Source organism: Oncorhynchus kisutch, linkage group LG20 (genome assembly GCF_002021735.2).
Source record: "Oncorhynchus kisutch isolate 150728-3 linkage group LG20, Okis_V2, whole genome shotgun sequence".
Taxonomy (NCBI): Eukaryota; Metazoa; Chordata; class Actinopteri; order Salmoniformes; family Salmonidae; genus Oncorhynchus; species Oncorhynchus kisutch.
The window spans coordinates 13,741,223-13,767,293 of NC_034193.2; the positions used below are offsets into that span (position 1 = coordinate 13,741,223).

A 26,071-nucleotide genomic window follows, 5' to 3' on the forward strand; every position below is an offset into this window, starting at 1 on the left:
ACAAATTATGTGTGACATTGTGGTTATAATAAAGAATGTAGCCCATCATGTGATTTAAATTAGCAAGATAATAGACTTTTTATAGCCCGGCTACTGTTGTGAAATTCTTGCAATGTTAAAAACTGTATTCGATGTTTAAGTACTCTAATGTGTTACATTTTTAACTCAAAACAGCACAAAACAGCATTTCTTCAACATATTTATGCTTTTGTTAATCTTCTTGATTTTCTTCCTTTTTTTCTGGAGCAATTTTGAGCAAATTGCTCAAGGGCCACGGTTGGTTTGTCTGTGAAGATGACGTTACTGAATGCCAGTTTTGATCCGTGCCTGGGCCTGCAGGATGCAAAGTTCTTTGTTTGTCAGATAAATCATTGGGTCGAAACTACAGAACAATTCAAAACCAGTGGAACACACATGGTCAGTGTTCTGAGATTTTTTTCAACAAATAATATATATATATAAACATTTCTTACCGAACCGTGATACCCGCAAGTTACAGATTGCCTTTGCCGATCGCACATCATCTTCATTCATCAGTGAGTCAATGGCTTGAATAGTCATTGACTCACTCATGCGTTGAAAAGGGCAAGGGTCGAGATGGAGTCACAATCCATGCCAGGCACACCTGTGAGCTCTGGAACTCCACCTCCAACAGGCAGAGTCAGGATTTCGGTTCACCCTGACATTTCCATTCCTTTTCTGACAACAGAACTTGACCAACTGCTCCCCAGGCACAGCAAGGGCCAACTGGACCTTTATGCTGTTCTGCTATTCCAAGGATGTGTAACCGAAGAGAGATAACATGAGTGGGCACAGAATACATAGCCTTCCTGCTGTGGCCGTCTATTTCAGCACCGTTTCGCGCGGCTCTGATACAAGCATGGAGAAACCAAAATGTTCAAATATTCCATGATATTCTTAAGATATGTGTTAACTGAATATAAGCAAGTGATGTCTGCTAAATAATCAAGCTAGGTTTCTCCAGAAATAAATCATTCTAAATGACTGGCTTTATTTACAAATGAGTGAGAATGTCTCACCCCATGTTCAAGAATGGTCTTTTTCTCGCTCACTCTAGGTTAAATGTACCAAATCTCTCCAAAATGTTACTTTTTAAACAAAGCAATTATTATTTAATTTAGAATCATATAAAAGCCCCTTAGATGTTAATATAGAGTCCTCCAGTCCTCTAAATGCCCCTTAGATATTAATATAGAGTCCTCCAATCCTCTAAATGCCCCTTAGATATTAATATAGAGTCCTCCAATCCTCTAAATGCCCCTTAGATATTAATATAGAGTCCTCCAATCCTCTAAAAGCCCCTTAGATGTTAATATAGAGTCCTCCAGTCCTCTAAATGTAATTAATGGCAGAAAGTCACATCATTGAAAAAAAATATTTTTAGATATACTGTTAAAAATGGTGTAGGTCTTATTTATTTAAATAGCATAATGAAGTTAGAAGCAAAAGCCTACATCTATTTTAGCACTGTTTCACTCTACTCTGAGACAAGCACGACACAGGGATTCTTTAGCTAAATAGCCCAGTACTGTACTGCCAGACATCACGTTGTACAGCGCCATCTTTTCCGTTCCATCCTAACTGAAACCCAGAGGGGTTTTCATGGAATAGAAACACGATAATATTAATCTAATTAAGCAAGTACCATTCAAAAGTTTGGACACACCTAGTCATTCAAGGATTTTCTATATTTTTTTACTATTTTCTACATTGTAGAATAACAGTGACGATGTCACAACTGTAGGAGGTGTAGCCCTTCATACACATGTTTCCTATTAGCAGGACAATATACTTTTTTATAATCCGGCTACTGTTGTGAAAATCCCTCAACTTGCAATGTATCTGATGCTTAAGTACTCGAACATGTTACATTTGTAACTCAAAACAAAAGTACAGTATTTCTTCATCAACATTCGTTAATAAAATAGAATAACGAGAAAAAAGGACCTTCAAATGTGGATGTTTATATTTCACTTAATCTCCATTTGGGTATTGGTGAGACAAGAATTTGAAAATTAGGTTGCAGAAATGTTATGCTCTTAGTGTAACCTTTATTTAACTTGGCAAGTCAGTTAAGAAAAAAATCTTATTCACAAGGACAGCCTACTCCTTCTTAACTTCTTGGATATAGGGGGCGCTCTTTTAATTTATGGATAAAAAAACATTCCCGTTTTAAACAAGATATTTTTTCACGAAAAGATGCTCGACTATGCATATAATTGACAGCATTGGAAAGAAAACACTCTGACGTTTCCAAAACTGCAAAGATATTGTCTGTGAGTGCCACAGAACTAATGCTACAGGCGAAACCAAGATGAAATTTCATACAGGAAGTGCCCCAGATTTTGAATGCGCTGTGTTCCAATGTCTCCTTATATGGCTGTGTATGGGTCACGAATGAGCTTAGACTTTCTGTCGTTTCCCCAAGGTGTCGACAGCATTGTGACGTATTTGTAGGCAAATCATTGGAAGATTGACCTTAAGAGACTACATCTACCAGGTGGCCGCTTGGTGTCCTCCGTTGCAATTATTGCGTAATCTCCAGCTGCGTGTATTTTTCGTTTGCTTCGAGGAGAAACACAGCTGCCACGAATGATTTATCATCGAATAGATATGTGAAAAACACCTTGAGGATTGATTCTAAACAACGTTTGCCATGTTTCTGTCGATATTATGGAGTTAATTTGGTAAAAAGTTCGGCGTTGTAGAGACTGCATTTTCAGATTTTTTTCTTAGCCAAACGTGATGAACAAAACGGAGCGATTTCTCCTACACAAATAATATTTTTGGAAAAAATGAACATTTGTATTCTAACTGAGAGTCTCCTTATTGAAAACATCCGAAGTTCTTCAAAGGTAAATTATTTTATTTGAATGCTTTTCTTCTTTTTGTGAAAATGTTGCCTGCTGAATGCTAGGCTTAATGCTATGATAGCTATCAATACTCTTACACAAATGCTTGTGTAGCTATGGTTGAAAAGCATATTTTGAACATTGAGATGACAGTGTTGTTAACAAAAGGCTAAGCTTGTGATTGAATATATTTCTTTCATTTCATTTGCGATTTTCATGAATAGTTAACGTTGCGTTATGGTAATGAGCTTGAGGCTATAATTACACTCCCGGATACGGGATTGCTCGACGCTAGAGGTTAAAGAGCCCAGTATTGTACTGCCGACTGTCATTTTCCGTTCCAGCAAGTACCAGTAAAAAGTTTTGACCCACCTACTCATTCCAGGATTTTTCTATATTTGTACTATTTTTACATTGTAGAATAATAGTGAAGACATCACAACTATGAGATAACACATATGGAATTAGTTAAGAACAAATTCCTATTTACAAGGACAGTCTACTCCTTCCTCCCCAACGGGGATTTGAACCCCTGTCACCTGCATGCCCCACATTCTGTAGTACATACATGGCCTGCTCTCCTTTATGTAAGGAATTAGGCACTTTCCAATGTTTACTACAGTATGTATTGTAGACGGCACAGTAGCCTAATAAACAAATAAGCACATTTTGTTAATAAAATAATGATTAAAAAAATACATCTTTCAAAATGCAGATGTTGATTTAGTTATGGATCCATAACGAATTACTATGGGAATAAATAATACTGATATACAGAAATATTGGAGCAAAATTGTCTAATGAAGGCAAATGATTTAGAATCCTCCAATCCTGTAGCCTACTCCCAACAGTCCTGTTGTACATCTCCATATTTTCCATTCCATCCTAACAGAAACCCTGAGGGTTTCATTTTTCTCTGAATAGAAACACCGTGATATTAATCTAATTAATTAAGCCAAATTTCTTAATCAATCCCATATACTATGTTATTGCAAAAAAGGTTTTACATTCTCTGGTAATGCCAATATGGAATACTCTCTGGTGGGCAAACTAGCAAAAACTTGCTGAGAGAAAAAATTACTGAGAATGAAATTACGTGCTGCGGCAGCACGCACGGTGTACCGGTGTATGACGCAACTTTTAAAGGAGGAACCACTGTACTTGTCCTCTTGCTCAGTTGTGCACCAGGGCCTCCCACTCTGGTGAGAGACAGTTTGCGCTGTTCTGTGAAGGGAGTAGTACAAGGCTTTGTACCAGATCTTCAGTTTCTAGGCAATTTCTCACATAGAATAGCCTTCATTTCTCAGACCAAGAATAGACTGACAACTTTCAGAAGAAAGTTCTTTGTTTCTAGCCATTTTGAGCCTGTAATCGAACCCACAAATGCTGATGTTCCAGATACTCTACTAGTCCAAAGAAGGCCAGTTGTATTGCTTTTTTAATCAGAACAACAGTTTTCAGCTGTGCTAACATACTTGGAAAAGGGTTTTCTAATGATCAATTAGCCTATTAAAATGATCAACTTGGATTAGCTAACACAACGTGCCATTGGAACACAGGAGTGATGGTTGCTGATGATGGGCCTCTGTACGCCTATTTAGATATTCCATAAAACAATCTGCCGTTTCCAGCTACAATAGACATTTACAATGTTGATCAATTTGATGTTATTTTAATGGACAAAAAATGTGCCTTTCTTTCAAAACCAAGGACATTTTGAAGTGACACCAACCTTTTTGAACTGGTAGTGTATGTACAACTACATATATAAACAACTAGATTTGCCAGTGTGTCTTTGTTTCCGAATACCCAGTTAATGAAATACATTGAATGTGTTTATTTTCATGAAAGTGTAGTATTTCTATGTCATTTGTACCACTGTATTTGATGTCATGGTCTCAGATTCAAGCTAACTGAAATGTTCAGCTTGCCTCCACCCACAGCTAAACTCTGATTCTATACTCCTGCTCGGTTATAGCCTCTTGCTCACTTATTCATATTCTACCTGACAGATTCCTCAGGATTTATGTGCCAATATTTGACTCATTTGACCCGTGCCTTAATGGAGTTGTATATTCTGAAATGTACTATTGATTTATCGAAGCTCCTCCGTGCACCTGCCCCCCCCCCCCCCCCCCAAAACATTTTTTTGACAGAAAAGAAAGGTAGAAATGTCTTTGATCCAACTATTTCAAACTGATTTATCGGGTTGGGCCACAAATGTTGGACACTTTAATGAACTGTTCTCACCTTGGTGCGATGTTAATTTCACCTCTGGTTAAGAAATCGGATTTTCACCGCTTTTGTCTGTGTCCCACTTTCTGATGTACATTTAGACTTAATTAGGGGTCAAGGCTTTGAAGCTGTAGTTGGTAATGCTCTTATATTGACCTACTACCTAGGGAGATCGTCAAGGTGCTGGAGAATAGTTTTTGGTCTGTCTATTCATGTAAAACATCAGACCACTTGACAACCTAGAGCAATGTGGCATGACATCATCATGGTCAAGTGGACTATTTCCTATTTCAGTCGAAGATATCCATTTGTCACTGAAGCAGATGGATGTTAGAGAGATGAGATGAGTGTGTTGTAGCAAAGCAACTCCAATGCAAAAATAAATGAATGCACCCTCATCCTGTGGTTGCCATGGAGCTACAGATACCGTCTTAAGCCAGTGATCAGTGTCACCCACAGAGACGGTCTTAATTTGAGTTTGTGCCCTCTTCTATCTCTTTCAATTCAGTTCAATTCAACACTCTCTATCTCACTCTCCTGTCCTGCTCTCTTCATAGGAGTGATAGATACCAATCAGTGTCACCATGCAGACAGACTCTCTCTCATTCTGTCCTCTCTCTCTCTCTCTCTCTCCAGCTCTCTCTCTCTCTCTCTCTCCAGCTCTCTCTCTCTCTCTCTCCAGCTCTCTCTCTCTCTCTCTCTCTCTCTCTCTCTCTCTCTCTCTCTCTCTCTCTCTCTCTCTCTCCAGCTCTCTCTCTCTCTCCAGCTCTCTCTCTCTCTCCAGCTCTCTCTCTCTCTCCAGCTCGCTCTCTCTCTCTCTCTCTCTCTCTCTCTCTCTCTCTCTCTCTCTCTCTCTCTCCAGCTCTCTCTCTCTCTCTCTCTCTCTCTCTCTCTCCAGCTCTCTCTCTCTCTCTCTCTCTCTCCAGCTCTCTCTCTCTCTCTCCCATTCTCTTTCTCCACCTCTCTTTCTATGATCTCTCTCCTCTGTCCCTCTTTCCATTCTTTCTGCAGTTAGACAGTTGAGCTTCCCCTCGTGAGTAACTTTTATTTATTCAGGGGAGCCTAATTGAGACCAGAGTCTAATTTCCAATGGTGACCTCCGGACATGATATAAAGATAAAAATGACAAGATACAAGATAGAATAACAAGTACATTACATAGAACATAAAAACGTCACAGCCTTCATCAATCGGCTCCCCTCAGGGGAGACCTGAGGAATCTCAAGAGTTAACCAATCCTGTGAATGGGTTTGGTAACTCTGGTTTTTATGCTTCACCAATCAAGTTAGGTAGATTGGAAACTTGTGTAGTAGAGCTTTGTAAAGAAAAAGGGAGTAACGAAGTGATCTACGGAATTTTAATGAGGCCCAGACAACCTTTTGATACAGGATGCAGTGATGCATATAAAAAATGTCACCTGGGATAAAGCGAAGGGCGCTATAGTAGACAGCATCCAAAGGTTTAAGAGTAGTGGCTTCTGCATTCTGATAAATCGTGTCACCGTAGTCAAGAACTGTCAGGAAGGTTGACTGGACAATCTGCTTCCAGCTGTTTAGGAAGAGTCATGGAAGAGGAATAGTCTATTTCTATAAAAGAAGCCTACTTTAAATCTCAGCCTCTTTACTAGCTCATCCATATGTTTTTTTTTAAACGTCCAATTATTCTCAATCCAAAAGCCCAGATATTTATAGGCGGGAACCTGCTCGATGAAAGAACCATCTAACGCATAAATGCCATCTGAAATATTTCTACGAGAATTACATTTAGTTTTTCCAACAAAATCAGCAAGGCAACAAAATCAGACTACAACGCCAACATAGTCTGGTCAGATGTAGGGGCAATAGCTTACATAACAGTGTCATCTGAATACAGATGAATGTTACAGGTTTTTGCAGATAGACCAATATGATTTCTATAAATAGGACAGGTCTCAAATCGACCCCTTCAGGACACCTTTAGTAATATTGAGGTAACTTGACTTGGCACCCTCAGAAAGCACACATCGCGTCGTGTCTGATAGATGGTTCCCAAACCACTTGCAAGACGCCTGGTCGATGCCCATTTCAGACAACCTTTGAATGGATAGAGGATGGTTGACAGTATCAAATCCATCAATCAAATGTATTTGAAAAGCCCTCTCTATATCAGCCTACATCACAAAGTGCAGAAACCCAGCCTAAAACCCCAAACACCAAACAAATGCCTTGGCTAGGTCTATAAATATGGCCACACAGTGATTCCTATTATCTTAGCAATTTAATATATACAATAAGACAAGCGTAGTTACTGAAACGGTGCTATGTCCAGGTCTATAACCAGACTCTGCTGGGGAACCAGGGCTGTGCATTGATAGGACTGTAGGTTGGTTCCCCCTGAGCACTGAGCAGCACCAATCCGGTGCTAAGGCAGGCAAAGTGTCCCACTCACACCTACACACTTATCCAGAGAGTTCTCTCTCTGCTATGCGCCACATGCCCCTCTGGGCTATACATATACATATAAGTGTCTAGCTAGCTATACATAATACATCATGATATAGGCCTACTTTAGCTAGTTACATATTTAAGACACTCACTGTGAAAACAAACTAACTTCACAGGAAACTATATCAAGGACATATAGTGTTTTTATTTGCTCTATCCTCATCAACCTTTTAGATTTTTGAGGTTTGTGAGTTTAAAGAAAAGACATTTCAATTTCTGTATTTTGGTTTGTTTGAGTTCCAACCAGATTACTATTCAGGCCAAGCAGATGGTGGAGATGAGAGTATTGACAGAACCTACAACCAACTTTGATGGTGGAGATGAGAGTATTGACAGAACCTACAACCCACTTTGATGGTGGAGATGAGAGTATTGACAGAACCTACAACCCACTTTGATGGTGGAGATGAGAGTATTGACAGAACCTACAACACACTTTAATGGTAGAGATGAAAGTATTGACAGAACCTACAACACACTTTAATGGTAGAGATGAGAGTATTGACAGAACCTACAACACACTTTAATGGTGGAGATGAGAGTATTGACAGAACCTACAACACACTTTAATGGTGGAGATGAGAGTATTGACAGAACCTACAACACACTTTGATGGTGGAGATGAGAGTATTGACAGAACCTACAACACACTTTAATGGTGGAGATGAGAGTATTGACAGAACCTACAACACACTTTGATGGTGGAGATGAGAGTATTGACAGAACCTACAACACACTTTGATGGTGGAGATGAGAGTATTGACAGAACTTACAACACACTTTAATGGTAGAGATGAGAGTATTGACAGAACCTACAACACACTTTAATGGTGGAGATGAGAGTATTGACAGAACTTACAGCACTCATTTCATTAGGGGGCAGGCATTGCCAGCCTCAGATTGGCTCAGACCTGCGTGTTTCTCTCATCCATCCATACACCACACTGACTGTGAGCCAGCTAACCACTAACCCTTCAGTGTCCTTTCACTGGGTCTGTGACAGGGAGATAGAGAGAGAGACTGAATCTATCCCTCTACCCCCCAGTCTCCTTATCACAACTATGTGGTCCTTAACCCTGACTACACACCCACTCAGCCCTTATTCCTTAACCCAGACTACACACCCACTCAGCCCTTATTCCTTAACCCTGACTACACACCCACTCAGGCCTATTTCCTTAACCCTGACTACACACCCACTCAGGCCTATTTCCTTAACCTTGACTACACACCCACTCAGGCCTATTTCCTTAACCCCGACTACACACCCACTCAGGCCTATTTCCTTAACCTTGACTCACACCCACTCAGGCCTATTTCCTTAACCCAGACTACACACCCACTCATGCCTATTTCATTAACCCTGACTACACACCCACTCAGGCCTATTTCCTTAACCCTGACTACACACCCACTCAGGCCTATTTCCTTAACCCTGACTACACACCCACTCAGGCCTATTTCCTTAACCCTGACTCACACCCACTCAGGCCTATTTCCTTAACCCTGACTCACACCCACTCAGGCCTATTTCCTTAACCTTGACTACACACCCACTCAGCCCTATTTCCTTAACCCTGACTACACACCCACTCAGGCCTATTTCCTTAACCCTGACTACACACCCACTCAGGCCTATTTCCTTAACCCTGACTACACACCCACTCAGCCCTATTACCTTTACCCTGACTACACACCCACTCAGCCCTATTACCTTAACCCTGACTGCACACCCACTCAGGCCTATTACCTTAACCCTGACTACACACCCACTCAGGCCTATTTCCTTAACCCTGACTACACACCCACTCAGCCCTATTACCTTAACCCTGACTACACACCCACTCAGGCCTATTTCCTTAACCCTGACTACACACCCACTCAGGCCTATTACCTTAACCCTGACTACACACCCACTCAGGCCTATTACCTTAACCCTGACTACACACCCACTCAGGCCTATTTCCTTAACCCTGACTACACACCCACTCAGGCCTATTTCCTTAACCCTGACTACACACCCACTCAGGCCTATTACCTTAACCCTGACTACACACCCACTCAGGCCTATTACCTTAACCCTGACTACACACCCACTCAGGCCTATTTCCTTAACCCTGACTACACACCCACTCAGGCCTATTTCCTTAACGCTGACTACACACCCACTCAGGCCTATTTCCTTAACCCTGACTACACACCCACTCAGGCCTATTTCCTTAACCCTGACTACACACCCACTCAGCCCTATTTCCAGTGATCCATGATGCAAATAAAGCAGTATTATACATGCTGCGAAGTGAAGCCCACGCCATCTCATATCTGATGAAAGAGTAGCCGTGATGTTTGGCCTGGGTGGCCAATTGACTTTGCAGCCACTTGTTGTGACTGAGACTCATCACATTTCTCCCGGTATACACACACAGCAGATATGTCTATTCAGTCAACAGTAAAGCCTCAATAGCTTTCAGCTGCTTATTCTATCCTCCTTATTCTATCCTCCTTTTTCTATCCCTTTTTCTTTCCACCACTCATGCAGTTAACCGAGGCACAATTTTAGAATACAATAGAATAGGATTCGGAGTCCCTAAGTTTAAATCAGCAGGTATTCAAAGCCATTCCCTGTAGGCTCATCCATCCGCCTCAGGAGGAGACTGGATCTTTGACCTTGTAAGAGATTGATGTGTCTGGTGAAAACCACCTCAGCCCATCCCGGGCATTCAAGGATCAGGTGGATGTTAGTGCAGCTGCAGCATAGCTCTGTCCAAAATAGCCGCAAACTCCATTCTCAAGACTCCCATAGTGGCAATCATATTATAGTATACACAAGCCATCGCTGGGGTAATAAGTAAATAGAATATTTTGAGATATATTTTGGGTGGTCAATTTGGGTGTAATAGTATGCTGACACCATTCATGTTCCTCAAATGATCTCCTATATTTGAATGACTCGTTGGGTTAAGATGTGTACGAAGTAGAACGTTGACAGTGATCTTAATTTGGGTGTTGTAAAGATGTCATGAATCATGTGTTTTGGAGTCTGACTCCTGACATTTCTTCAAGAGATTCTTTTGGGCCTATATATATCTGCCTCATTAGAGATGACCAGAAAGGGGTGTGTGTGTGTGTGTGTGTAAGACAGATAATGAATACCCATTGCCTTAGAGTTCTCAGGCACTGGCACCTGTTGTGCTCACTGTGTCTTTGACTTCGTAAGGTGGTTTGAGAAAATCTGAATATAATCCCTGTTTTTATCACCATCCAGTTTAATTCAAAGTATAACTAAAACATTAGTGATGTAAGACATGATACATGAAAGATGGACTATAGTGGATTCTAGTAGGTGTGATCTATTCTTAGAAAATCAACCTGATAGTGTACTATGCTATCATACTACAAAGCAGTTATTCTTTAGAAAAGTTCCCTCTGAAAAAATCGAGTTATTCGAAATCTGTTAGTGATTCAACGGGTGTTTTTGACTTCTAATATACAGACATCACAACTTATGCTTTAGAATTCTTTATTGATTCCACATTCACTTTGTTCGAATCCAAAATCACAACGCATTAGTAACCCACTCCCCTTTACATTGTATTTCTCTTGAATGTGCGAAGGAGACATATTGTGATTTAGAATGGCCTCTCATCTTGGGAGTAATGCTAGCCTTGCTGGCCTGGAGTTTGTTCCGTTAGCTGCCTTATTGCTCGCTATTGATTTCTGCGATGATGACCCTCGATGGCGTTGGTCCAATCTCCTAGCAGCATCTCTCACACAGGTTATCACAGTTAGAGCAGTGCGCACATACAGAGATTGTCTCTTGGCATCAAACGTCCATGATCACACGCCGCCGCTCCACTTTGGAATCAGCCAATGTCCTGGTGTCATATTAGGACAAGGGGGAGGCGGCATAGAAATAGAATAACAGAGCATTGAGATAAATGGGGCATATCCGTTCTAGTAGTTATATTTCTATGGGAGGAACGTTGCCCCAGCAGGGTCAAAGAAGCATTTAACTATTTAACCAATCAAAGGGTCAGATGTTAGCCAATGGTCTCATCACCCTCATTATTCTGAAATGTAATACTAATCCTAATTGGCCCGAACACCAACCTCAAGTGAAAGCTGGTGCTGCTTCAAATAATGCAGAATCCATCAAATCGAAGACAGGTATATAACCGACTGTTAGACTTCGGTACACTTATCAGTTAATTGGAGCTAGCCTTTCGGCTAGAGCAGGTTTCGTGGGCAGTTCCTTTGCCTTTGACAGTGTTGGCATCCAGACAAACTAGTAGATTTGATGTGGGATGATTAGATAGTCAGATAATGTGCTAACTGAATGTCTGTTTATTGAGGCATTTACTGCCCACTTTAGTATTTTAGTTGTTTAAATGGATGTTTGTTCCTTTCTACTTGTACATGTTAATTATGAAAATATATAGCAACATGATCCCACAAACACAATGTTGGATAGTGTACAAGAGGAGGAGTATGATGTTGCTAGAGCTATACATAGTAAATATACATGCTTTTGAGGAAACTGATATTTTGGCAGTGGTGGGAAAAAGTAGCCAATTGTCATACTTGAGTAAAAGTAAAGATGGCTGAATAGAAAATGACTCAAATAAAAGTGAATGTCACCCAGTAAAATACTACTTGAGTAAAAGTCTAAAAATATTTGGTTTTAAACATACTTAAGTATCGAAAATAGATGTAATTGCTAAAATGTGCCTAAGTATCAAGAGTAAAAGTATAAATAATTTCAAGTTCCTTATATTAAGCAAACCAGACGGCACCATTTTCTTGTTTTTAAATGTTATTTATGGATAGACAGGGGCACACTCCAACACTCAGACATCATTTACAAGTGAAGCATGTGTGTTTAATGAGTCCTCCAGATCAGAGGCAGTAGGGATGAGCAGGGATGTTCTCTTGATACCTGCGAGAATTTGACAATTTTCCTGTCCTGCTAATCATTCAAAATGTTGGGTTTCAGGAAAAATGTATGGATTAAAAAGTACATTATTTTCTTTAGGAAGTTAGTGAAGTAAAAGTAAAAGTTGTCAAAAATGTAAATAGTAAACTAAAGTACAGATACCAAAAGAAAAGTCCTGAAGTAGTACTTTGCACCACTGTATATAAGTTACATTTTCTTTCAAACAGTCAAAATTGGATGCTGTGTCTGTAGGATCTTGTTTATTATTGAACAGTCCCAAACCATTCATCAAAACATGATTTGTGCTTTTTTTGGAATCGGGAAGGTAGATCACAGGCAGCAGGCCGTCTGATGTCAACAAACTCATTCAGTTGTCCTGGGTACTAATATTCCATCAACATTTCAGCAGAACAGTATCTGTTTGTTCACCCGTAGAGACTTTTTGTGGCATTGCAGTGGCTGTGCAAATACTGTAGCTAGCGTTGATACAAGGGCTACAGTCGCCAGGGCGTTGTTGGGTTACAGCCTTTCTGATGTCATGTGACTCATAACCCTAGTCAGCTATTGGGTAATTAGTCATTTATGATGGCCAGCCAAATAGAGGGCATAAGGACTCTGAATTTATCTCTCATCTGTTGCTGCCCCATGCTTGTCCATACATCCATTCTCCAGACACAACAAACCAATGTAATCAAGGCTCAATGTTCCAGAGTAAACTCAAGACCCAGACACATTTAGTGCTGTTTATATGGGAGCTGGAGCGTTTTGATATCTTGTCAGGTAGCAGTGGTTTCTGAGCATTTACATACTGACTGCACTGTGCACTCACCGCCCGTCTGCAAACGGCTATTGTGTTAGGAAGAGAATTATATATTTTTTTGAATAAGAAATAATCTAGCAAGTGCACCATCCCTTGAAAAGCCATTTTCTCCATGACCACTTATCTTTCTTTCAGGGGGAACTCAGCAGCGTGTCGACGCGGTGTTATTCATATCGAGCTGTCTGTCTTCTCATAACTACCCATTAATATTTCGTAAAGGTGTGTGTCGGAAGCAGGGTGGTTGGGAGCGATGGGAAACTGACACCCCTCCACGGTGAACAAATGCAGTCCCTTGAAGCAGCAGATCTCTCCCAGCCTGCCACCCAGGAACAGTGTTCAAGAAATCACTCACTCGTGCACTCTACTCAGATGCCTCGCCACCACCACAGCCTCGCCCCATTGCTTTGCGCTAGACTGTTCTTCTACCATAGTGGGTTGTGGGTAATGATTGGCGCAGACTGATCTGCGAAGGGTGGACATTTTAAGGAAGTGAAATATGACTTTTTGAGGTAATAGCTGTAAACCAGCAGAGCTTCCTGTTGTAGGAAGTGGAATTTGAAGCAGCGTTAAGGGTAGGAAGTAGCAGGAGGCAGCAGGATCCGGTGCAAAATACTGGCCAGGTGAATGAATAAATCCAATATTTACATCACCTACAAAGCTATTTACAAGATGAACAGATTCTCAAAATACAGGTTTGAATCTAAATCGAAAACATAAGCCTCAATCAAGCCTGCACTGCCAAACCAACTATAGCAGGTTGGGGTATAACAGGCTATGGACAGCCTCCCCACACAGCTAACATACCAAACCAACTATAGCAGGTTGGGGTATAACAGGCTATGGACAGCCTCCCCACACAGATGACATACCAAACCAACTATAGCAGGTTGGGGTATAACAGGCTATGGACAGACTCCCCACACAGCTCACATACCAAACCAACTATAGCAGGTTGGGGTATAACAGGCTATGGACAGACTCCCCACACAGCTCACATACCAAACCAACTATAGCAGGTTGGGGTATAACAGGCTATGGACAGACTCCCCACACAGCTCACATACCAAACCAACTATAGCAGGTTGGGGTATAACAGGCTATGGACAGACTCCCCACACAGCTAACATACCAAACCAACTATAGCAGGTTGGGGTATAACAGGCTATGGACAGCCTCCCCACACAGCTAACCTACCAAACCAACTATAGCAGGTTGGGGTATAACAGGCTATGGACAGACTCCCCACACAGCTCACATACCAAACCAACTATAGCAGGTTGGGGTATAACAGGCTATGGACAGACTCCCCACACAGCTCACATACCAAACCAACTATAGCAGGTTGGGGTATAACAGGCTATGGACAGACTCCCCACACAGCTAACATACCAAACCAACTATAGCAGGTTGGGGTATAACAGGCTATGGACAGCCTCCCCACACAGCTAACCTACCAAACCAACTATAGCAGGTTGGGGTATCACAGGCTATGGACAGACTCCCCACACAGCTCACATACCAGAGCTAAAACATAATTCCAGGTCACAGGTGATACGGGTACCTTTATACCTATGGCCCCTCCCTATGGACCAAACCTTAACCATGGATCTCTTTACTCAAATATGGCATATAAAATCATGCACCAGGCATCTTCATCATCGTCTAAATAAACATCTTAGCCATTCCTGGCTTATCCTCAAAGCGGGAATACTTTCCATTAATGAATACACATTTCCTAACAATAGTTCAGCAAAACGTATTACTTATGGAGCTGCGCATTGAGCTCCGAGATCCGCAAACTTCAAACACGGGAAACATTACAATATGGAAATAAACAAACGTCTTTCTCTTCAGTGTAGCAGGTGTTCATGTGCACCTGAACATCGCATCCATTTGGAGGAATGCAAAATTGCAATTTACTACATTTAAATATGAAACCAAAATGCGTCACAATGAAACTTGACCAAACATTTCCTTGACACATAATTAGCCTTGCGCAGAGTAAATACTCATGACACTGGTAAAAGAAGGAAAGAACCACATATATATATATACATTTAGGAGTAAGGAATTACTAGATTTATGGGGAAACATAAACGAGCTAAACAATTTTTAAGGATAATTAAATAATGCATATTCGTGACTAGAGCTACCGAGTCAGCTTGTCACACTCCTGCTCTGAAACTTTGATATGCCCATAGATTATATTATTGTTCAACAATATATTGAAAGATTTGCCAAATAATTGTTTTTATATTTTCAATATTCATGTTGAAAATTGTCATTGAAATGAAAATGCTACTCGTATTACAGAGAAAGAGGTAATGCTACATATAACACCAAGTTTAGCTTTGTAGCATCTACAGATGAAACATTTCTGGAGTCTGAAAGGAGGCTTGGGCCAAAATGCCAGTTGTGCAACTGACTAGGTATCCCCTTTCCCGTCTCAAAATGCCACAGATGTTCCAACTTCATTCATTATTTTTGAATTACACTTTAAGTTACAAATGTCAAATACATGTCAATAATCCTTCCTCCAAAAAGGACCCTTCTATGGGTTATATTTCGTGAAAATCACGGTCCTGTTTTGTTCTAGTTTCACTAGGAATCACCCTATAATGTGAACTTTCGCACCTCTGTTTCAAAGTTTCAGAACTTTTCTTTTGATATGTTCTCTTCCCTCATTTTTTTCCTATTGTCTTTTGTTCTCTTTCAAGTGTCTTAAAGATAACTGACTTCCCGCTTGTCCTTCTCTTTTCCTCTGTCATTCTGTTCTGCTCTCTGGCTGATGTTACTATATTTGACTCCAGACTGGCAGTATGATGGTAAGGCCATAGATCTTTCTCTCTGTGAACAGACTGTAGCCCTCTAACCTCCAGTTACAGCCTCATTCTGCTCATAAAGAAGCCTCATACAGCCTCATCTTTCATCACCACTCTACACTTTGCCCCCATTCTCCTTCTACCCCCCCCACCCCTCCCCCCCATGACAGTACATCTATGCATCTTAGATTTATACATTCTAGATCTATATATCCTAGATCTATACATCTTAGATCGATACATCTTAGATCGATACATCTTGGATCGATACATCTTGGATCGATACATCTTAGATCTACTGTATACATCTTAGATCTATACATCCTAGATCGATACATCCTAGATCTACTGTATACATCCTAGATCTATACATCTTAGATCTATACATCCTAGATCTGTACATCCTAGATCTATTCTGTGTATTCTGTCCGGTGTTGCTTCTAGACTTAGTATAGCTGTGAACTCTATTGGTGTGTAACAGGAGATTACAGATTCATGTTTTTTCTTCTCGTGTGTCTGTGAATTCCAGAATGCAAACTCTCCAGAACTGGTCCACCCGCCACCATTGTTGCCATAGATGAAGAGAGCCCCAATGGTATGTATTCTCTTCATGCAGCACTGTTGGAATAATGGACCATGCTGAGAAAATCACAAACTCTGGTTGAGTCAAATGGAGTGAAAAGCACTCCAAGCACAGGCTTCAAGCTTGCAGTTCCAGACACAGAGCATTTGTATTTTCCAATGTAATAAAACAAAAAGACTAAAGGATGGTTCACTAAATATTTGTTCAGGAGGAGGATTCCGACCACTTAAACTCCATTCTCTCTGTCCTAATTGTTTTCCTCGGTTGAGGGCTGAGCCATTACCAGTTTATGGGTGAATTTAAACTGGCCCACCAGGGAGGGAGGAAGCCATACATAGAGTCTTTAACGCTAATGAGTGGAGCTGCTAATGCTGTTGGTTGTTGGGGCCATATTTGTCTCCCTCCCTTGACCTTCCCCGGTGGCTCCGCGCGGGGCCGGCCCTGCCAGCCACATTACAAATGGTGTTCAGCGTGCTGCACAGCCAGGGACCCTCGCTGTAGTAGATCTCTCTGCCCCCCCCCTCCCATCTTTCCCTTCTTTCTCCACTCTGAGTCACTATTGGGTGTGGCGGCCGGGCTTCGTTGCGTTCTGAGCTGTAATTGCGTTTGAACATTAGTGATGCATTTGACAGGTGTTAGCAGAGGTCAGTGGCTGGCTGTTGTTTCCTTATTGACTGCCCAATGAGCATCAGTAGTTTTCCACACTGCTGCTCCTTGGCAATGGATGTCAGCAGGCAGAACCCTGCACCTTCTCACTAGGGCTGTTTACTGCTCCTCGAGGTGGTGCCTGAACCAGGGTCAGAGTTGAGATGTTGGATGGAGGGCAGGTATTCTAATTGGGTTGGAGTATTTTCTCCAAACTGACTGTAACTCCTCTGCAGTAGTTTGGCTTATTGTCTCTGTCACATCTCTCTGTAGTTAATTTGACTTGCAGAATGAAGCTGACCAAAGCTAGTATAGTGCTAATTTCTATTTGTAGAGCATGTATTTCTTACAATTTTCATGTCTTCGTGTCCAGTATGAAGGAAGTTATAGGTAGTTTTGCGAGCCAACGCTAAGCTAGCAGGCTAATGGTATCCTCTAGTTCATAAGACTCTGGGGCCTCGTTGCCAAAATCCCAAAGTATCCCTTTAATCCAGTATCAAGGAATTGCATAATTATTTTAGGGAGAGAGGTTGTGTGCAGAAGTCAGAATGTGTTTGCATTGAGAGTAAAGCAAATGAGAGAAAAGCCCTTAGTTTGACTCTCTCTTTGCCAAGCTCAGTGATGCCTTCAGGATTTAAGGTAATCAGTTCCTCATGTAACAGTAATTTACCTGTTCACCCCATACAGTGTGAGAGCGACTTTAATTCCTCATTTAATGGATGAAACATGCCTCAGCATCATATGAAATGACTTTTTATATAGTTTAAGCTGTGCAGTATACTTATCCGAACCAATTGCAGTCGTGAATATATTTTATATCGGCACCACAAAAATGATATTTCTCATACAGTGACTGTGCACGGATCCACAGTCAATTTATTAATTAAATATAATGGATTTCATGGGTCTTCTGCAGACATAAAAAACTTGTCTGAGATTTGGAAAAACAGTTGAGAAATGACAGACCAAAGACCAAGAACCGTGCAGGACACAGATTAACATAGCTATTTAATCATTCTCCTCAAATATGTTCCAAAATTGAATTAAATCCAAATTTTCCAGCTAGAAACAGAGAGGGAGTGTTGTCAAATCAGTGTTTTGTGAGATGATTATGGAGAATAGACCTCTCTGCAGACACCATAAAGATATCACCCCCCAAAATGAAAGCAAACCAGGTCAGCTGTAAATTGTGTACCCATTTCCTGAAAAAAATGGGCTTGTCTCAGCAAATTCATGAGTTTTTTTCAGGTGTACTTTACCTCATTCCCTTCCAACAGCTAGAAATAAAAAAACAAATAAATGTATAGCGACTTTTTATTATAAAGGGGCAGTTTTATGTATGATTTCCAAGGAGCGGAAACCTAAAGTATGTGTCATTTGAAGATAGAACTTTGAAAATTGCTCTGCATTTCTCTGCACCTTCAACTGGGCTAAAACAGTAGACTCTGTGACATGGGGATCATTGCTAGATTACCTTCTCATTTGAGTTTTGCACTCGTACGGTATTTTGCTGTGGTGAGTGTCAGGTGTGGATGATGGAATCTGAGGTGTGGGGCTAGTGTGGGTGATGCAGGGGCAGTGGAGGGTCACTCTGGACTGGCCCAGAGAATAGCTGTCAGATTGCTGGGAGGTAGTGAGGTATCCTCTCTTACTCACACATGGACACACAGACACATAGACACACAGACAAAGCTCTGAGCCAGGAGAGAGGAGGTCAGCTGATCAGCAACAGCTGGGACAATTTCAAGGTCCCTTTGAGTGTCCACGATAACACTGGAGACCAAGGTACTGAGAAGCGGGCGGGGCAGGCAACGAGAGGGATAGGAATCATTTGGGACATCATGAGGAAGGATATTGATCGAATAGGACCGTACTGAGAGTTAAAGGAAGCTTCTGAGAGGGACTGAGTCAGAGAGAGGTTGTGTACAGGAGTCAGAATGTGTTTGCATTGATAGTAAAGCAAATGAGAGAAAAGCCCTTAGTTTGACTCTCTTCCACCCAAGCTCAATGATAACTTTTTCATTTACATTTTTTATTTCACCTTTATTTAACCTGGTAGGCCAGTTGAGAGTAAGTTCTCATATGCAACTGTGCGACCTGGCCAAGATAAAGCAAAGCAGTGCGACAAAAACAACAACACAGAGTTACACGTGGAATAAACAAATGTACAGTCAATAACAATAGAAACATCTGTATACAGTGTGAATGAAGGCAATAAATAGGCCAATAGTGGCGAAGTAATTACAATTGAGCAATTTACACTGGAGTGATATATGTGCAGATGAGGATGTACAAGTAGAAATACTGCTGTGCAAAAGAGCAGAAAAACAAAAACAAATATGGGGATGAGGTAGATAGTTGGTTGGATGGGCTATTTACAGATGGACTGTGTACAGCTGCAGCGATCGGTATGCTGCTCTGACAGTTGACGCTTAAAGTTAGTGAGGGAGATATAAGTCTCCAACTTCAGTGATTTTTGCAATTCGTTCCAGTCATTGTCAGCAGAGAACTGGATGGAAAGGCAGCCAATGGAGCTGTTGGCTTTGGGGATGACCAGTGAAATATACCTGCTGGAGCGCGTGCTACGGATGGGTGATGCTATGGTGAACAGTGAGCTGAGATAAGGCGGAGCTTTACCTAGCAAAGACTATAGATGACCTGGAGCCAGTGGGTTTGGCGACAAATATGTAGCGAGGACCAGCCAACGAGAGCATACAGGTAGCAGTGGTGGGTAGTGTATGGGGCTTTGGTGACAAAACGGATGGCACTGTGATAGACTGCATCCAATGTGCTGAGGAGAGTGTTGGAGGCTATTTTATAGATGACATGGTCTAGGATCGGTAGGATAGTCAGCTTTACGAGGGTATGTTTGGCAGCATGAGTGAAGGAGGCTTTGTTGCGAAATAGGAAGCCGATTCTTGATTTAACTTTGGATTGGAGATGCTTAATGTGAGTCAGGAAGGAGAGTTTACAGTCTAACCAGACACCTAGGTATTTGTAGTCAACATATTCTGGACAGTCAGAACTGTCCAGGATTTAAGGTAATCAGTTCCTCATGTAACAGTCATTTACCTGTTCACCCCGTACAGCGTGAGAGCGACTTTAATTCCTCATTTAATGGATGAAACATGCCTCAGCATCATGTGAAATTACTTTTTATATAGTTTAAGCCGTGCACTATACTTATCCGAACCAATTGCAGTCGTGAATATATTTTATGTCGGCACCACAAAAATGATGATATTTCTCATACAGTGACTGTGCACGGATCCACAGTCAATTTATTTATTCAATATAATGGATTTCATGGGTCCCCATTTTAATTTTAAAGAGTTTGCTTTCATCTGCAGACGTAAAAAAAAACTTGTCTGAGCTTTGGAAAAACATTTGAGAAATGACAGACCAAAGACCAAGAACCGTGTAGGACACAGATTAACATACTGTAGCTATTTAATCATTCTCCTCAAATATGTTCCAAAATTAAATTGAATCCAAATTTTCCAGCTAGAAACAGAGAGGGAGTGTTGTCAAATCAGTGTTTTGTGAAATGATTATGGAGAATAGACCTCTCTGCAGACACCATAAAGATATCACCCCCCAAAATGAAAGCAAACCAGGTCAGCTGTAAATTGTGTACCCATTTCCTTAAAACGTTGACTTGTCTCAGCAAATTAATGAGATATTTCAAATCAAATCAAATCAAATTGTATTTGTCACATACACATGTTTAGCAGATGTTATTGTGGGTGTTGCGAAATGCCTGTTTCTAGCTTCAACAGTGCAGTAATTTCTAACAAGTAATATCTAACAATACACACAATCTAAAATAATGGAATGGAAAAAATAATAAATCAATATTTGTACGAGCAATGTCAGAGCGGCATGGACTAATATACAGTAGAATAGAATACAGTATATACATATGAGATGAGTAAGGCAAAATATATAAACATTATTAAAGTGACTAGCGTTCCATTATTAAAGTGGTCAGTGATTTCAAGTCTATGTATATAGGGCAGCAGCCTCCAATCTGATAGTGATGGCTATTTAACAGTCTGATGGCCTTGATAGAAGCTATTTTTCAGTCTCTCGGTCCCAGCTTTGATGCACCTGTACTGACCTCACCTTCTGGATGATAGCGGGGTGAACAGGCAGTGGCTTGGGTGGTTGTTGTCCTTGATGATCTTTTTGGCCTTCCTGTGACATCGGGTGTTGTAGGTGTCCTGGAGGGCAGGTAGTTTGCTCCCGGTTATGTGTTGGGCAGACCACACCACCCTCTGGAGAGCCCTGCGGTTGTGGGCGGTGCAGTTGCCGTACCAGGTGATGATACAGCCCGACAGAATGCTCTCAATTGTGCATCTGTAAAAGTTTGAGGGTTTAGGTGCCAAGGCAAATTTATTTAGGCTCCTGAGGTTGAAGAGGCGCTGTTGCGCCTTCTTCACCACACTGTCTGTGTGGGTGGACCATTTCAGTTTAGCAGTGATGTGCACAACAAGGAACTTGAAGCTTTCCACCTTCTCCACTGTGATCCCGTCGATGTGGATAGGGGGGTGCTCCCTCTGCTGTTTCCTGAAGTCCACGATCAGCTCCTTTGTTTTGTTTACATTGGGTGAGAGGTTATTTTACTGACACGACACTCCCAGGGCCCTCAGTTCCACCATGTAGGTGGAGCTGGTAATCAGGCCTACTACTGTTGTGTTGTCTGCAAACTTGATGATTGAGTTGGGAGCGTGCATGGCCATGCAGTCATGGGTGAACAGGGAGTACAGGAGGGGGCTGAGCAACCATCCTTTTGGGGCCCCAGTGTTGCGGATCAGCGAAGTGGAGGTGTTGTTTCCTACCTTCACCACCAGGGCGCGGCCCATCAGGAAGTCCAGGATCCAGTTCCACAGGGCGGGGTTCAGACTCAGGGCCTCGAGCTTAATAATGAGCTTGGAGGGTACTATGGTGTTGAATGCTGAGCTATAATCAATGAACAGCATTCTTACATAGGTATGTCCAGATGGGATAGGGCAGTGTGCAGTGCGATGGCATCGTCTGTGGATCTATTGGGGCCGTAAGCAAATTGAAGTGCTTCAATGGTGTCAGGTAAGGTAGAGGTGATATGATCCTTGACAAGCCTCTCAAAGAACTTCATAATGACAAAAGTGAGTGCTACGGGGCGATAGTTATTTAGTTCAGTTAAGTTTGCTTTCTTGGGTACAAGAACAAGGGTGGACATCTTGAAGCATGTGGGCACAACAGACTGGGATAGGGAGATATTGAATATGTCTGTAAACACTCCAGCTAGCTGGTCTGCGCATGCTCTGAGGACACGGCAGGGATGACGTCTTGGCTGATGATGTCTTACTGACGTCGGCCAGGGCGAAGGAGAGTCTACAGTCCTTGGTAGCGGGCCGCGTCGGTGTGCACTGTATTCTCCTCAAAGCGGGCGAAGGAGGTGATTAGCTTATCCAGAAGCAAGACGTCGGTGTCCGAGACGTAGCTGGTTTTCCCTTTGTAGTCCATGATTGTCTGTAGACCCTGCCACATATGTCTCCTGTCTGAGCCATTGAATTGCGACTCCACTTTGTCTCTATACTGACGTTTTGCCTGTTTGATTGCCTGAATAACTACACTGTTTGTATTCAGCCATATGCAATGGTTCGTGCTTTCAGTTTTGCGCGAATGCTGCCATCTATCCACGGTTTCTGGTTAGGGTAGATATTTTTATATATCTTTTTTGACCCGGTTTTCTCCCCAATTTCGTGGTATCCAATTGGTAGTTCCAGTCTTGTTTTATCGCTGCAACTCCTGTACGGACTCGGGAGAGGCGAAGGTCGAGTGCCATGTGTCCTCCGAAACACAACCCAACCAAGCCGCACTGCTTCTTGACACAATGCACACTTAAACCGGAAGCCACCAATGTGTCATAGGAAACACTGTACATCTGGCGACCGTGTCAGCGTGCAATGTGCTCAGACAGCCACATGAGTCGCTAGTGCGCGATGGGACAAGGACATCCCTGCCGGCCAAAACCTCCGCTAACCAGGACGATGCTGAACCAATTGTGCGCCGCCCCATGGGTCTTCCAGTCGCAGCCGGCTGCGACAGAGCCTGGAAGGATGGGTTGTAATAGTCACAGTGGGTATAACTTCTTCTATACACTTCCTGATAAACTCAGTCACCGTATCAGTGTGTTTGTCTATGTTGTTCTCGGAGGCTACCCGGGAACATATCCCAGTCTGCGTGATCAAAAAAAGTGTGGATTATGATTGGTCAGACCAGTGTTGAATAGTCCTTAGCACGGGTACTTCCTGTTTGAATTTCTGCCTATAGGAGGGAAGGAGAAAAATGAAGTCGTCATCAGATTTGCCCGAAGGGTGGGCCTTGTAGGCATCCCGGAAGTTGGAGTAGCAGTGGTCGAGTATTTTAGCTTAGCAATGTGTTGATTGAACTTCGGTAAGGTTTTTCACAAATTTGCTTTGTAAAATCCGCAGCTACAATAAATGCAGCCTCGGGATATGTGGTTTCCAGTTTGCATAAAGTCCAGTGAAGTTCTTTGAGGGTTGTAGTGGTATCGGCTTGAGGGAGAATATACACGGCTCTGACTCTAACCTAAGAGATTTCTCTTGGGAGGTAATACATGTGATGTATTCTAGGTTGGGTGAATATCAGACCATGAGTAGTTAATCATTAAACACCCCCGCGCTTCTTCTTTCCGCTTCTTCTTTCCGAAGAGATATTTATTCCTGTATGCGCAATGAACTGAGAACCCAACTGGCTGTCCAGTATATCCCAAGAGAGCCATGTTTCCGTGAAACAAAGTATGTGACAATCCCTGATGTCTCCCTGGAAGGAAATCCTCTCCCTGAGCACGTCAAATTTATAATCCAGTGACTGAACATTAGTGATTAATATAATTGGAAGCACTGGATGGTGTGCTTGCCTCCTGATTCATTCCTAGTACCTCTTTTCTGCCAGAAAAGGAACAGCCTCTGGAATCAGTTAAATTGCCCTGGGGGGTACGAACAAATGATCCGATTGGGGAAAGTTGTATTCCTGTCACGGCCATCGAAAGAATTGGGCCAAAGTGCAGCGTGGTGAGGGTACATTTTCCTTTTATTTAAAATGTCGCCAACAAAACAACAAACGAAGAAACAACTGTGAAGCTTCCAGGGCTATAGTGCCACTAACAAAGATAACTACCCACACTGAAAGGAGGGAAAAAGGGCTACCTAAGTATGATTCCCAATCAGAGACAATGATAGACAGCTGTCCCTGATTGAGAACCTTACCTGGCCAAAACATAACAATAAAGAAACATAGAAAACAGAACATAGAATGCCCACATCACACCCTGACCTAACCAAATAGAGAAATAAAACATCTCTCTAAGGTCAGGGTGTGACAGTACACACCCCCCCAAAGGTGCGGACCTGAACCTATAGTGGAGGGTCTGGGTGGGCATCTATCTGGGTTGTGGCTCTGGTGCGGGAAGTAGGCCGGGGACCCTCGTGGACCATGGTGCGGGGACCCTCGTCGCCGGCCCCGGACTGGGGACCCTCGTTGCGGGCCCCGGACTGGAGACCCTCGTTGCGGGCCCCGGAATGGGGACCCTCGTTGCTGGGCCCAGACTGGGGACCCTCGTTGCTGGGCACGGACTGGTGACCCTTGTTGCTGGGCCCGGACTGGGGACCCTCGTTGCTGGGCCCGGACTCGGGACCCTCGTTGCGGGCCCCGGATTGGGGACCCTCGTTGTGGGCCCCGGACTGGGACCCCTCGTTGCGGGCCCCGGACTGGGGACCCTCGCTGGAGGCTTCGTGCCATGGATCATCAATGGAGGCTTCGTGCCATGGATCATCACTGGAGGCTTCTTGCCATGGATCATCACTGGAGGCTTTGTGCCATGGATCATCACAGGAGGCTTCGTGCCATGGATCATCACAGGAGGCTTCTTGCCATGGATCATCACTGAAGGCTTCGTGCCATGGATCATCACTGGAGGCTTCGTGCCATGGATCATCAATGGAGGCTTCGTGCCATGGATCATCACTGGAGGCTTCTTGCCATGGATCATCACTGGAGGCTTTGTGCCATGGATCATCACAGGAGGCTTCGTGCCATGGATCATCACAGGAGGCTTCTTGCCATGGATCATCACTGGAGGCTTCGTGCCATGGATCATCACTGGAGGCTTTGTGCCATGGATCATCACAGGAGGCTTCGTGCCATGGATCATCACAGGAGGCTTCTTGCCATGGATCATCACTGAAGGCTTCGTGCCATGGATCATCACTGGAGGCTTCGTGCCATGGATCATCAATGGAGGCTTCGTGCCATGGATCATCACTGGAGGCTTCTTGCCATGGATCATCACTGGAGGCTTTGTGCCATGGATCATCACAGGAGGCTTCGTGCCATGGATCATCACAGGAGGCTTCTTGCCATGGATCATCACTGGAGGCTTCGTGCCATGGATCATCACTGGAGGCTTCGTGCCATGGATCATCACTGGAGGCTTCGTGCCATGGATCATCACTGGAGGCTTCGTGCCATGGATCATCACTGGAGGCTTTGTGCCATGGATCATCACAGGAGGCTTCTTGCCATGGATCATCACTGGAGGCTTCGTGCCATGGATCATCACAGGAGGCTTCTTGCCATGGATCATCACTGGAGGCTTTGTGCCATGGAT

General features: G+C 42.8%; 1 protein-coding gene across 3 annotated transcripts in view; it reads left to right on the top strand.

The window, feature by feature from the left end:
* Nucleotides 1-26,071, top strand: part of LOC109865117 (protocadherin-15-like) — a 295,294-nt gene that overhangs the window by 77,252 nt on the left and 191,971 nt on the right. For 2 of the 3 annotated variants that reach the window (XM_031799628.1, XM_031799629.1), the window contains exons 3-4: nucleotides 16,155-16,169; nucleotides 16,696-16,761. In XM_031799628.1, the coding sequence (XP_031655488.1) occupies nucleotides 16,155-16,169; nucleotides 16,696-16,761 (81 nt within the window). The remainder of the gene's footprint in view (nucleotides 1-16,154; nucleotides 16,170-16,695; nucleotides 16,762-26,071) is intronic. The other variant, XM_031799630.1, reaches the window with a different exon arrangement.